We start from the raw sequence: 15,072 nt of genomic DNA, 5'->3' as shown, positions 1-15,072 counted from the left end.
CTTTTCCCCGGGATGCCCTGCCTCGGAACGGTGAGAAAGTTGGACAAAATATTTGCGAAGATGCGTTTAAAAACCAACCTTTCAGGAAGAAGTAAACTATTTATAGCAATAACAGAGTTTAAAAGGAATCGTATAAGTGAGCCTGACTTCTTTGTCAGCAAAAATTGCAGCAAAACCTGTTCATAGATGACATTACCTAAATGACATTACGTACGTATGTCCTTACTTTCACATTTCCTGTAATCCTGTTACGGCATTGTCCCATTACCTCAAGCACTGTCATCTTTAAATGCTGTCAGATCTTAACTGGGTGGCCAAGGACATCGGAAAAGGATTGAGGTGAAGCTGATGGCAGTTTCAGACCTGCTGTATACACGGCCATCTCCCCGCCTGCCCCCAGATGGGGTGTTTTCTGATAAAACCTTCAGGTAAAGTGATGACTCAAGGTCTTTTACCTCGCCATGGCGCCCAGCACCCGTTGTGGGAAGCGTGGGGGATCGGGCGCAGACGGGGTATCCGAGATGCTGGAGGTGGCGGGTACGAGCTGTGTGCTCACCGGTGCTTGTTGGAAAGTGCTTCCATCCCTGAGAAAATGAGGACCTGGAGGTAAGCAGCTGGAAAATGCCCCTGTGGGACCTCAGGCAACACTTCCACTCCCCATACAGCCTTTGTGGCATTAATGCCCATTTGCAAAGCACGCCGGGCGTCTCAGACTTAAGGTGCAACATCTGGGTGGTAATTGTTATTAATATTATTGCTGTCACTGTATTATTGCTAAAAAATTACATGAGGCCAATTTCTTTTGCTCGAACCATGAATGCGCCGCTGTGGATTTTCAAAAGCCCCACGAGGGGTGACAGCACGTGGGAGCATTGCGACTTCTGCCGTTTACCTGCTGAATATTCAGCGCTCTCAAGCCCGAGGAGTGGGGAGTGTTGGCATCAAAGCAGTAGCCTGTTTAAACTGGCAGCCTCTCTCATCAGGTTATAATAGCAGTGATGATAATTGCCAGCTCCGGGGGCAGGAACCGTCGTTTCGTTATCTCTGGGTGCAGCGCCGTGCTCCGAGGGGCTGTGGTCCCCCGTGGCGGCCGCCAGACCTGGCTGCAGTGCAAATAACAGCGGTCTCGAACCTGAAACGCTCTCCGCGGCAGAAGTCTGTGGTCAGGGATGCGGTGATGTGTCTGGTTGGCCGCGTGTGGCCCCGTCAGCCGGTTTTCCCGAAAAGCAGAGCTTGCCCTGTGGGAGACTGTGGGTTGGCAGTGAGGGTGGCGATGCTGGTGGGGACCGGCACGTGGCTTCCCAGCATGTTGGCCCGGCTCTGTGGATGTAGAGGTGCTGCTGGGAGGGCACAGCACGTCCCGTGCCCTCCCATGCCTCGGGACGTACAGCGGCAGATGTGGGCTGACTTTGCTAGCATAAAAAGTGGAGGTCCCAGCTCCCTTGTTGGATACACTGGCAACGTGAAGAGGTGAGGAGCCAGAAAAGGAGGACTTGTGGGTGAACATTAGGAGAGCGGCTCTCTTCTGAACATTTGATCCAGCGCTAGAGTCAGACGGCACCAAGGCTCAAAGTTTTCTCCTGGTGATGGTAAAGAGCAGGGCCTGGATCACCCAATCTTCCTACTGAAAAATAACGGTGGGACAGTCTATAGAGTAAGGGCACATTTATCCCTGGAAAGGGTATCAGCATACGGTCATGTAGACTGCGCAGATTATTCAGTTAATCAGTCTAGGTTAGGGTGTTTTTTTAATCGCTATCTGTTACTGGTATCTAAGTGCTGGCAGTCACAACATTTAATTGCATTTTCCTCTAAGAAAATGCTTATCTTGCTAAAAGATGGGATTCTCTAGTCAGTTTAGTACACTTTTAAAACTCTTGTTTCCGTTTCATTCTTTCCCACCGGTGTGATCTTCACTCATCCTCCGAGGCCAGTCCGCTGGTCTTAACCTTCCACTGATCCCAGGCCGTGAGCTGGTGAAAGTCCCCATGCCAGGTCTTCCCAAACGGTGGCTCTGCCCCCTTCTGCTGCGTGGGGGAAGAGTGACCTGCAAGGGATGCTGGAGGTGCTCTTGCATCCCACAGCCCCCAGCAGGGCTCTCCCTGAAGAGCTCTCAGTCCAGCACTCCGGAACTGGCCGCCGTTTGGGCATCGCTGCCCCGACTGGCTGTTAAACTGATAGGTTTTTGGATGTTGGAGGAGAATTTTTCTCTCCTTTCTAAATCTCTTAATAACTGAAGACTTGGGTGTAAACGCACTAACTGCACTCAGTTCACTGGGGTTTTTTTCAGTCATAGCTTGGCTTTTTTTCCCCTGTAGGCATAGGAACCATTTATAGCCGAGGTGGGCCGAGTTTGCAACTTATTAATCTCTCCCTTGCATGTGGGTTGAAAAGAGACACCATGCCTTTATCAAAAGCCAGGCTAGCACAAAAGCCTATGCAAAATCATCATCAAATCCTATTAGAGGTGGAAAATATCTCTTAGATCATCTCATTCATTTCCCTGCCAATGCTAGACTGTTCCTGAGAGTTAATTTTCTAGTGTCTGCTGCGGACTCCCCGTGTGCCTGCAGGTCTGTCATCTTGCCTTTGGGTTGTCACTGTAACTTCCACTCGTTCCCTTGCATTTCCAAACAAGCCTCGTTTTGTTTGGTGGTTGGCTATGTTAATATTTGCCCCGCATTATGTATTGTCAGTGGTTTCTACTCGGGGAGCATCCCAGCTTGTGGCTGGGAAAGGCATCCCGCGGGACAGGGTGCTTGGAGAGTCCTGCTTCCCAGCCAGGGGCTCCATCCCCTGCACCTGCCGTCGGCACTGGAGTGATGAACGTCTCCAAGGGAGGCTTCCCCCCCGCAGCCGCGGCTCTGGGTTCAGCGTGAGCAGGTCGTCCCCCGTTAAGCTCTTCTCCCAGCCTCTGCCTTGGATCAGCTCCCTCCCCAAGTCCTGGGCTGGCTGTGACACCCGCTTGGCAGGGGGAAAAAATAACAATTCGAAGCTGGAGCTATTTATAGCATTAAGCAAATGCAGATTTCACTGGGGCTTGTTGCAGGGGAGGAAACGGCGTTGTCGGAGCAGAATCACCTTACTCGTAACTTCCCACCGTGCCGGTGGCGGTGATTGGATTCCCCGGCACGGTGAGGGTCTGGGCAGTCCTGCCAGCGCCAGGAAGGTCAGTCCGGCAACCGTCGCCCGGAAAGCATCAAAAGCAGGAGCCGTTGATGGCGACCCGCATTTGTGGAAAAATCTGAGGGCTTTCTAATTAACTGAGGATCTCTAAATCGGAGCGGAGCCGCTCGACGAGCCCCCTCGCACGCCCTAAGTGCCAGGGCTCAGCTGATCGCCGCATCTAACGAGTGGCGGGGGGGGTTTGGTCTCTCCATCAGCTCCTAATGGCTCCGTTTCAAAACGTTTCAGCGCATTTTTCATCTCTTACTCTGGAATTTATGCTCTTTGTTCCCTGCTCAAATATTCTGGCGCTTTTCCTTAATTTCAGGCTTCGGCTCTGACTAGGCAGCTCGTCGCTTGCCTTTCCCTGCACGCGATGCTCTGCCGCGGCCGCTCGCTCTGCTTTCTAATCAGCAAGTTTCAGAAATTCCCCTCGTTCTCGCCCCCCCCGACACACAGGCAGTGCTGCGGGGTACGGAATTTCATCATTAGAAGGAAACCCATGTTTAAACAGACCCCTGTGTAATAAGAGCTGAAAAGTGGGTTTACAAACCCCTCCCTTTAAGACTGCGAATGCAGTTTGCGAATGCGCCTGATCTTGACCTCCCTCCCAAGCAGGGGGCCACTTTTGGGCGCTGGCGCTCCTGATTTACACCATGGCCGGGGAGATCAAACCCTCATTTCAGCTGCATTCACGGCAGAGTAAGAGTATGCCCATTTAAACAGAGGGCTCCGAGCCGCCGGGAAAACGCCGGGCGGGTCTTTCCCGCCGTGTAACTCCCGTCGCCGGTAATGAGATCCACGCAAGGCATCCTTGGGAAGGCGGCAGGATAAACTCCTACGTAAGCAGTGATTAGAGACGGATAAATACTGCGGAGGAAGAGTTAATCAGCAGCTCTTTAAGACTTCTCCGCGTGTGTTTATGTTCAGCTGCTTATCCGTATCTTGGCAATTATTCACGTGAAATAGAATATAAATCCCGCTGCCTAATTTTTCTTCGGAAAAATTTCACAAGGTAATCAAATCCCAAAGTGCATATTCTATTCCGATGGTTTTATCGGTAAATCACATTTTTATCATTTATCAGCAAAAGTTAGATTTAAGCATCCTCACTGTAATGTTTGAAAGATGAACATTTGTTTCAGCGGGTACTGTGCCAATCAATAATCTTCCAGCTTGACTCAGCTATCAATTATTGCTGCAATTATTTGTCTAGTTGGATATTTAAAATGTCATCAGAAAGAGATGATTACATATTCCAGAAAGCAAGGCACTGTATAATCAGATGAACTGAATCCAGTTAAATGTAGTGTGGTACTAACCTGTCCTTCAAAGCTGAATTCTGCAGCCGCGACTGAAACAACAGCTTTCTGCATTATTGTAAGGAAACAGATCTTAACCTTGGAACAGTGCGTGTTATTGGGGTCGGGTAATACTCGGCGAGAGGAGACCTTGCAAGCCTGGAAATTCAATCAGCCTTACTGACAAAAAGGAGGGAGCGTGGGTTTGGGGTTTTTTTTTTTTTTGGGAGGAGGGATGGGGAGGGAGGGAGTGAAGGGCTGGTTTTGTTAGATTTCATCTGCAAATCTATAAATAAGAAAATCCGCTCTTTATCTCCCTTTCCGGGAATTTAAACTCCTGAGCTTGAAGTGCCAAATTTTCATATGCCCTCTTTGCATTCCTTGACTTGATGTATGTATGGTAAATACTCTCTGTGCCCCGAGAACGCAATAAAGCTGTAGCAATTCTTGCAAGTCTTACATCCTCCAAACTCCAGATATTCGGAGTATTATATCATTTTCAACTTCAAGGATATCTCAGCGATGGAGAGGAGACAGAATAAACCGGAGGAGACCGGACAACTTTACGACACCTTTTGGTCCTATTTGCAAAGCAGGGAGGGGAAAATATATATATTATTGATTCTAGTAATACTTGCTTGTGCAAGTTATGAAACTAAACGTCGTAGGATCTAGTTCAGCACTTGCTGTGCTTGCAACTCCACGGTGACATTGAACTTGCTCAGGGACAGAATAAACCTTTGCCTTCCTGGCAGGTGATTTGCAGGCAGAGGTGTCATTTGGGGGGACCTGCAGTTCCCCTGACCCACTTTGTCAGGATGGTTTGCTGCTGGCTAAATATCATTAATTTGAAAGCGAGAGGAAAGTGAGCCAAAGGGGAAGGCTGGGAAAGAGGAGAGTCAGAAGAGGATCCATTTTGGGAAGGTAAAGGTGGAATAAGGCTTTCAAGGTGATCATGCACATGCCCAAGCCCATCGTTCGGCTGAGCCCCACTGACACCCTGCCCGAGGCACTGCTGAGAGCGGGTTTAAATGTGGGTGCTTTATACAGCAAACCCCTCGGTGATGAGGAGACTTGCCGGCCCGGCAGTGCCCTGGCATCACCGTGCCTGGTGGTGAGCCCCGGTGAGAAGGTGCCAGTCCCCGTTGCTCCCTGGGAGGGGGCTCACAGCCATTACAGCATGCCAGTGAGCTTCGATCTCCACGATTACTCTGTGTGGTAGAGCCGCCGCGTCCTCCGGTGAGGTCTCGCAGCGCTGGTTGGGCCACCGAGCATTAGCGGGTCTTCTCAGGGAAGCAGCAGCCTGGCGTCTCCATAGGCCGAGAGTCTCCATATGTGAGAGGTACATTCGTGTACAATGTGCACGGCAGAGCAGCATCCACGATGCACGCTCACCATGCCTGAGCGATGCCAAAGCTGCCGTACAAACCAGGAGAAACATCCCACCGCCGGCATCTGCCAGGGCTCGGGAGCCTCCTGCCATGTCTCACCCCACACCGGCAGGGATGACCCGAGATGTCATGTGAGAGCATCTCCTTCCTTCCCTTTGCATGAAACGTCTTAAAAGTGCGCTCTGCCTTTTTTTCAGATGCTGCCGGATGGGGAGAGAACAGTAGAAAAGTTTAACAATTCATCACGTATGTGTATGAGAGCAAATAACATGATTTGGAAGCTCTCTGTAGCTGTTTAATTACAATACTGCATTTAAAAAGTAAATCATTGACTTGATTGTCCCCAGCAGCCTCTGGGTAAATGCATAATTGCGGGCTGTCGGGGCAAGGTATCGTTTGCTGGATAGCTGGGTTAGGCTTTGATGCTTGTTGGGCTGGGCTTAGGTGGGTCTTGGTCCTTGCTGGGTCATGGTCCAGGTGGCCCTTCCAGCACCACCTTCCAGTCACCTCGTCCCAGGTAGGTCCAGAGGAGCTGAATTAGCAGGTGTCATCCCAGTGATGCCACTGCTGTTGTGTCCATTATTTACAATCCCCCATGCCTGTGCTCCGGAGGGACAATCTGGGAGAGGTGGGTTACTTTGCTAATGGTATTTTTAGGGAAATGAGATGGTATCAGTGAGGAGTTCCTCCTGCGGAGCTGACAACACCATGTAGTTGGTCCTTTAGGTCCTGCTGCCGCTGTTGGAACTTAATGGAACTTCTGCCCATGTGATGCTGCAGTCTGCATCGCCCGTATTGCTCCATCCCTGTCGGCATCGCCTGTATTGCTCCAACCCCGTAGCGGTAGTGCCTAGGGTGCATACGTGAGCGTGATCAGGTCTTTCTTTTTAAAACTCCATTCAAAGCTGAATTTCAGGAACAGTATTATTTTCCAATGGCAGGTTTCTTCTGTTCCTCGCTAATCAAGACACGACAGATTTCCACCCCCCTTAAGTTTTAAAAAAGCACAAAATCAGTCGCAGCCTGATACCTTACTTGCCAATTTGGAGCTCGAAGCAGGTTTTTTTGGTGGCCAAATTGTAATCGCCTTGAAAACGGTGACAGACGTTGAGGTCAGGCCGGTGTGCCTGGCAGCGCTGGCGTGCTCCGATGGGACCCCAACACCCTGTGCCTTTCCACCCAGGCTCTGGCAAACCACAAATTTTGTTGCTTGTTGTTAACAAATTTTTTTTTTGAGGAGAAACTAGGTGTTACGGGTTCGGTTCTGCTTAGAAAAATGAGTAAATACACAAAACATGTTGAGGCTAAAACCGAAATGGGCATCCATTTTGCACTTCTGCCGTGGCCAGATGTTCCCCAGGGTTAGGAGGATCCCGTCTGCCAGCCTGTGGATGGAGCCCTCCCCGCTCCCGCCTGCATCCTCCCCCACCAAGGATGCTGCACATCGCTCTTCTCCACAGAACTGGCCTCCCTGTTTCCATCCCTTCCTGCTCGCTCTTTCCTCAGACCCAAAAAACTTTGGTTTTGTACAAACCTGAGCAGTGCTGCAAAGCCTGATGAAAATTTGGCTTTGGGGGAAAAAAGGTGAATTCCTGGAGTTCCAATCTAAATCTTTGGATGGCAAGGCAATGCCAGCTGTACCTTTGTCTTTGTTGTTGCTGTTGCTTGGGTTTCTGTTTGAAGTTTGGGTCATGGCATTAATATTTTGGCAAGGTTCACGTCAAAAGAAGGGCTTTTAAAAGGAGGTGTAGTGAAAAAATGGCATTATTGATAGTTTAGAAAATACTTTGCCAGTTTTATTAAAATGATTTCAGGGAGTTTGAATTTGTGGGATAAACAATTATTTTCAGGAATATCAGTAAGTCTTTTATCAGTAAGTCATAGATAAGGAACGGCTGGTAAAGACGACAGATGGGGCACTGAGGGTCCCACAAAGCAAAGCATCTTTTAGATTTTTGACATTTTCACAACTATGCCAGTCCCAGGGCCCACCATCAGGTCTGTTCGTAAGCCACACGAGCTTGATTTGCAGTATTTTAATTTTTCAAATGCCTAACAGCAGCGGTGCCTCTCGTTTCACAAGCGGTGCTGTGTCACTTCCTAGAGAGTTTCAGGGATGTTTTCCTTTTTCAGTGTTTCTGAATCCGGTTCATCTAGTGATGAAGAGAGAAGATTAGAGAGAAAGTACCCTGCTGTACGTAAACGCGGCTACTGCTGTTATTTATTATTATTACAGTGATTATGACAACAACAGCGACAATGCTGATGCTAACAGCGCTAACAGCTACTTCTAACCGGTTAATGATCGACCAGGTTAATAACGAGCCTTTTGCAATCTGGAGAATCGTGAGGAAGAATTAGTGCAAGAAGGAAAAATTATGTTTGGACATTTACAGTTTTGCCGTCTGAACTGGTGCTACCGACTACCAGGAAAATGTGAGTCATGGCCAAGCAGCTCTTTCTCACCAAGGGAGAAGTGGGCTGCTGCAGCCGTGGAGTGGACCCACTTATCTCCCGACCCTGCGACGCTTCCTGTGTCCCAACCGTTTCACTTCTCCAGTTTTCAGTTGAAAGGAATTTCCACAGTACGGATTTCCAAAAGAGAGAGAGGGGGAGAAAAAGAAAAAAAAAAAAAAAGAGATATTTGATAAGCCAGATGGAGAAGAACTGAATCAAGTACAAGTGGTAACAATTAACTCAATTTTTTTCTTCCCCCCTTTAAATACCATAACAACTCCAAATTTATCAGTCCAAAAAACAAGCAGTCGGTTGACATTAAAGCAGAATAAAGAAGTTCCTGGGTTTGGCTCAGGCTGTTCCTCCGATAATTGTTTGGTGGCGAGCAGAAGAGAGGGAGCTGCTTACTCCAGGTGGCAGGTGTTTGAGTTGCTTTTAACTTTTGTTCTCCGCAGGTTGATAGCAAAGGGCATGGACGTGCCCCGTGGGCGCCGGCGGCCCCGTAAAGCACCCTGGCTTTGCTTACACAGGCCGTTTTTTTGGGGGAAGGAGAACACAGGAGCTGAACCACCAAGCTGGTGGTGCTGAGAGATGCTGGGGGCTCGACCGTCTGGGCAGTGAGGGCCGACTCCTGCTCTGCTTGGAGATTTCTCTGGCAGGGGGATTCCGCTGAGGCAGTAATTCTGCAGCTGTGTGCGGAATCCTTGCAAACACCGTTGGCACGTACGCAGCCACTGCTTACGCCGCCGTTTTGTTTGTGCAAACACTGGGAAGACTGGGGTGTCTCCGGTACCGCGCGCGTGTGTGCAGCGCGTACCGTGCCCTGCAGTAAAATGCACGCTCTGTTCGTATCTCGCTCCTTAATCTGGTGGTCCTTCCCGAACAACATCCTGCTCTATGGGCTGTTGGCTTTGGATAGGGACACCGAGAGGATGCTGCACGTGGTGTCTTAGTGTTGCTCTTCCCTAAAGCCACTGGTGTGTCCGGCGAGCAGCTTTCCTGGATCCAGCCCTGACTTTTGAGAAACGAAGGAAGCTCTTCCAAAGCACATTGGCACACGCCTGCAGTTTATTCCATTACTCACTTGGCAGTGCCTGAACTTGTATGCCTAGCTCCAGAAATCCTTTTTTCCCCCCCCTCCCTTCCCAGCAGTGGCATCTAGCTGACAGCTTCTCCTCCCAGCTGGTCTTCTCCCCAGCATCTTGTCTGGCTTTGCTGCTGGTGGCTGTGGACATGGCTGTGGGGCTTGCTCGGAGCCAGCTACATTGTGCCCGGAGACGTTGGCTTGCTTCGGCTCGGCCTTTGAGCGCGCCGGGTGTATCTGTGAGCACAGTACAGGAGAACCAGCTTTTTTTTGTCATATGAAAAAAAGTCCCTTAATGCCGAAAGCAGCCATCTCTTCATATTTTACTGAGTAATTGTGCCAACTGCCCTTAAAGGCACTCAAATGCCAATATCTATCCTGCTCGTTTGTTAACATTTTTCGGATCAGAAGCTAAATCTGTCACTCGTGTGTCACTGGTTAAATCACTTCTTTGGGGGGCATGGCAGGCAAGAGCTGTTCTGCTGCTTTTTTTTTTTTTCTGGGCAGGAGCCAATAACTTGAGAAACACTAAACATTTGTGCTGTAGTGAAATGCCGTGCCCTGTCACCAGTCCTTTGCCACCCGGGATGCAGAAAGGGAGTAAATGTGTAGCGGTGGGTGAGACCAGTCAGGTTTCATACTGGCCCCCTGTTTGTATTTGGTACATGGTATCCCCATGTAAATCTCCTAAAGGGGTAATTTCCCAAATACGAAGAAAATGAGCAGTAAAACCTGAGGGGGAGGAAAAATGTACAGGCAAAAATGCGAATAGTAATTGGAAGCTATTTGTAAAGAGTTGATGAGCTGTCCAGGAAGGAGAGGGCAGCTTTGGCCCAAATCCAAAACCCACTTCACCCGCTTCAGTGGTGAGATGAGAACAGCAATTAGGTATTAAAAAAATCAATATATGACAATTAAAAAAAAGGAAAATGGATAGCGATCCATCGCAGTGAGAAACCATGATGGGTAGAGAACTGGTCAGGGGGGCTGAAGATGCTGAGGAAAACTCGTGCCTGGCGCGAATGGGGAGAAGAGGAGAACTCAGGATCCTGGAGAAAATAGAAACCCTAGAAGTGATGGATGGAAGAAGCAGTAAGGTAGAAACTTTTAATGAATATTTCTGCTGTAGACCTAGAAAGCAGCAGTGTTATGTTTCTGTATCATAGGCGGATGATGATGTTTTTTCTAGCTCATTAGTAGCCAAGGAGAATTTTATACGAGGTCCAATGCAGATAAATATTTTTAAATGATAGGGCCCTGACAACTTGCACCCAAGAATCCCTAAAGAGTTGGCATGCGATGCTGGTTTTTAATAAAGCTTACGGATTGGGAAAATGCCGTCGAGCTGGTCAGCGTAACCATGGGAGAGTTGGCAACACTTTTCTTATCTCTTCTGGGCAAAATAATTGAAGAGACAATATCAAGATTCAACTGATAAAGAATTAAAGGATAGAAATATAATTCATGCCACTCAACTTAGATTTATGGAATATAGATCTTGTCAAATAAACCTGATTTCATTCTTCCAGATGACAACTTCGGTTGATAAATGTAGATGAAATAGACTCTGCAAAGCGGTGGCCGTGGCGCTGTGTGACATTGTGCGTAGGAAGACCGAGCACTGGACGGTGTCGCTATGGCACGGGGGATTGGGTGTCAGCCAGCAGGTTTGGGAATGCAGGGGCTTCGCTGAAGAAGCGCTGGTGGGTGGGAGAGGTCAGCAGGCGCTGATGGGAGCATCTCATCGGTGATGTAGAAATGAATATGCAGTTGCGACTGATTAGCGTTGTGCATAAAGCAAAGGGGGTTGGACGGATGAAGAGCACCAGCGACAGGTTTGGAAAGACTGTCAAGCGGGGTGTGTTGAGAGCATTGTTGGGTACAACACACCGTGGTGCCTGGCTAGAAGAGGGGAGTCAGGGCTGTGTATATGGATCCAGGGTGCAGTACCCCATATGGCAGCAGTTCTGCAGGAGGCCTAGAGGAGAACCAACTCCTTCCCATTATGATGCTGGGCTGAGAAGGGCTAGGCTGGCCCTTGAGTAGTGGAGTAGGATGGAGGGGTGGCTTTAGGATGGAAAAGTCGCTGTATGTTGAAGCGTGCCTTGATTTCAGGGTGCACAAGTACCCTTGGTGTGCTGGGTTGGGACGACAGACACTGCATGCTGTTCGGCTTTTCAGTGTGTTGGCCAAAAAACCACACAGCAGAAGAAGAGAATGGGTAGAGGTTGGAGACAGGGGAATTCAGGTGGACCCCAGTACCCGTCTGTGAGCGTGGTTAGCTCTGGGAACCAACTGCAGCGGCAAGCAGTGGGTGCTCCTCTTGTCTGCTGAGCTTGTTTGAATGGTTTTCACTGGGATTTCGTGCCTTGCCTTAAAGACTGTTTGCGGGGCTGAAGGAGGTTACACTTTACCCAAAGATATCGTGTTGGTCATGGACAGGACGACTGGGTGACACGTAATCTAAGAAAGGTCAGAGAGTGCGAGCTGGTGGTCCCTTTTGCCCTTAAATTCCTCAATGCAAAGTGGCCGAGGACATGGGCTCCAGCCCTGCTGCTGGTGGCCAATAAGTGACCCTCTTAGCATCTCGATTTGAGGGATTCCCACTAGGCACTTGGGAATCGGCTGAAAGCTCCCATGGTGTGGCAGCGCTGCTTTGGGTAGAACATCGCATTGCGCCGGTGGGTGAGGAGGCACAAAATGCCCCGTGGGACCTTCTCCAGCTCTGTCCTTGGCCAACCGCCGCCTACCGCATCTCCCCACTCTGCTTTCCCCGCTTGCCCGTCGTCTTGCCCGGGTGCTTCAGCCGGGAAGCCCGTGTGGACGTAGAGGCTGGCCCATAGCTGGGAGACATCAGTGGATTCCCAGCCTTTGGGTCCTACAATCCCATCTGGCTTTTAAGGGGGGGCCCGAACCCTGTACCAAAAGTAGCGGTGGGACAGGAGATGGGCAAGGCGAGTCCCTTCCAAAGCCAGGGGTTGCCGCGGCAGTCTAAGGACCCGTCTCGCCGCTGGCGGGCAGCGTGTGGATTAGTGCCGTAATTCTTGCAGTTTGGCAAGGCTGCATCAGACTGGAACGTATCTCTAGGTGGTGATATGGTCAGTCAATAGCCTTCATAATTAATCAAGCACTAATAGACAAATTAGAAATCCTGTCTCTTCAAAGCAGGAGGTAGAGGCAAATGGCTGGTGGATTTTAACTGTTTCGCTGCTTTATTTTATTGCCCGGTTTTACGTTGCTCCCTTGAAAATTGTGGGCTGTTTAGGGAAGTTTTGTACATAAACATGATTTTAAATTTAAATTATTATCTTGATTACCAAACGCGGATGGTGAATTGAAAACTTGTTTTTCAGGCAAGCAAATGAAGAATAATATTACATTTTACACTCCACTAAATCAATGTAGCCCTAATTTTGCCATGCAGGAAATCAATTCCAGTCTTTATAACAGTCGAAGATGTTATGAACAAAGTAATTTTGCAAATTATGGCAAGTAACACATTTATTGATGACTGTAGTTTAGGAATTTAGAATTTGTGAGTGCTGTAATATAATAAGGCCGTACTGGCAGGAGCTGAGTGAAATACAGATTATACGGTGAAACTGTAATGCATCATTTGCTATTAGTGGACTGGTAATAATTACCAGTTTCAAAGCAGCTTTTTCCATGTAATCTTTAGTCTCAGTCGTAACAGCCCTTCTCATTGACATTATGATTACACGAGCTGCCCTTATGATCTAGAATATCTAGTTGATGGGAATACTAAAATGTGGTAGCGAACGCTCGATGTTGTATCCTCATTATAAGATAAAATGCTATTTTCTCTGACCTGATCTATGAGGTAGAAGAGGCGAGGTAGCGTTACATTGTTAGCTCCTACCGTGGCGTTAAAAACTTCCACTTCATTACGGCGAAGCAAGATGAAATTTTCCCATTTAAGACTTTTTTTTTTTCCCCTAGCTCACAAATGAGCAGAGGAATGTGAAAGTCCAATTGAATTTCCCTCTAATTTCAGCAGATTTCAGTATTTATCTGCACTCTCATGCCTGGCACATACTAAACACCGCAGCGCATTTTATTCCGACGCCGGCTTCAGGATGAAACGTTAAATGTTATTCCAAGGGCTTTTAAAGTGATTAAAGTGTTAAATGCCTGCTGTAGACGATCCAGCCTCTCACTCGCCCGATTCAGCTTGTCAGGCCAAACGCAGAATAACCGCAGAGCCGGGAGGCAGGGGGGGAAGCTGGGACGGGGCAGTACAGCCAGCGCCGTGGGCTGCCTGCCTCTCCGATGCCCGGATCATCATCCAGCTCGCTGGAGAAGGAAAATGCCCACACGAAGCGTTTCTTCCCCTCCTCCCAAGCGAGGTGGGAAACGAGATGGGCGCAGCTAAAGCCATGTTTTCTTTCCGAATCTGCCTTATTTGTTGGTTTTTTTTGTTTGGTGGGGGTTTTTTCCCCCTTTTTCTGTACATTAGGCAAATAGGGGGAACTTAATGTGGGCAGCTCGCAGTGCATCACGTAAAGGGCGGTGCCTGTGGAGAAGATGCCTCGTAACGGTGCCTACGGAGAAGATGCCTCGTAACGTAGATGTTGGGTCAGAGTAGGGTACACGGTGCGAGCAGGTACCGCCCCGAGCACTGCTGCCTTTGGAGGGCTCCTGGGGTTTGTCCAAACCTCAAGAGCATGTTTGGTGGGTTTTTTTTTCAAATATCACTAAAGAGCAGCTCTCTCAGAACTGCTGGGCAGGGCTGGAAATGAGTTTTTACTCTCCTCAGCTCTGCTTTCAGTTTACCAGCGTTTACTAAAAAGCCATCCGTAGGGGAGTGGAAGTGAATTACTCGCAAAATTACAGTAATCGATAAAAGTGCGCTCACCTTCACTGTATCTCACGCCGCTCTTTCCTCGCGGACGGCCCTCAAAAAGTTATTCATCCCCCTTGTTTTGCCATATATTAGAAGGGGCTGCTTTCTGCTGTCATTATTAGCTGGCTTTTTGTTTAGTTATTTATTAGTTGGTTGCTCTTTTATAATGTCCGTGTTATCTCCAAAAATAAATTATCATGAAATAGAGTTAGCTCACTACTTGCCAAAGTGGCATTTACCATCCTCGGCTTCTTTTCAGTGCGAGAGAAATAATGCGGCTCCGGCAGGGCGCTCGGCCAGGCCTCCTGGGCACCCTCCAGCCTCCATCTCTTCCCCGGGCAGGCCTGCCGCTCTTTCTGCCTTCCCCTCTCCCCGTCCTGCACTCTGGTTTATTTAATTTTATTTTTCAAATTCTTTTTTTTTTTTTTTTATTGCCCCAGAATCAAATCTCTGCTAAGGAGCAGGAGATGCTGCCTAGTTTTGTACACACTGTTAGTCTCTCAAAATAAGGAGGAAGGTGATAAGGGGATGTCGCCCAGGTTGCTAGCAGTTGTGATTTGGGTTGCTGCTGTGAACCAATGCGTGTGCTTTTCTGGAGCGAAGGGGATTTATTTTATTTATTTATGTACTTACTTATTTTCTCCCCAGTTTAAATACCTGCAGCCTCTTGCCGCATAAAGTTGGAGCTGTCATTGGTCGACTTAATAAAATCTCTTTTTTTAATAGCTTTTTTGGCCGCAGTTACCTGCTGGAGTTCGCTTTTGAACCCAGGGCCGGGGGTGGCGGGAGGAGGTGGGCACGCTTCGGGTG

General features: G+C 48.7%; 1 protein-coding gene across 1 annotated transcript in view; it reads left to right on the top strand.

The window, feature by feature from the left end:
* Positions 1–461: 461 nt before the first annotated feature.
* Positions 462–15,072, top strand: part of LOC104517141 (B-cell lymphoma/leukemia 11A-like) — a gene marked incomplete at its 3' end in the record, with an annotated part of 16,759 nt that continues 2,148 nt past the window's right edge. Inside the window, 1 exon segment of the mRNA XM_010161705.1 lies at positions 462–537. Coding sequence (XP_010160007.1) covers positions 462–537 — 76 coding nt within the window.

This window comes from Eurypyga helias, unplaced genomic scaffold (genome assembly GCF_000690775.1).
Source record: "Eurypyga helias isolate BGI_N326 unplaced genomic scaffold, ASM69077v1 scaffold33221, whole genome shotgun sequence".
NCBI classification, from domain to species: domain Eukaryota; kingdom Metazoa; phylum Chordata; class Aves; order Eurypygiformes; family Eurypygidae; genus Eurypyga; species Eurypyga helias.
This window is presented reverse-complemented; position numbering and strand designations above follow the sequence as displayed.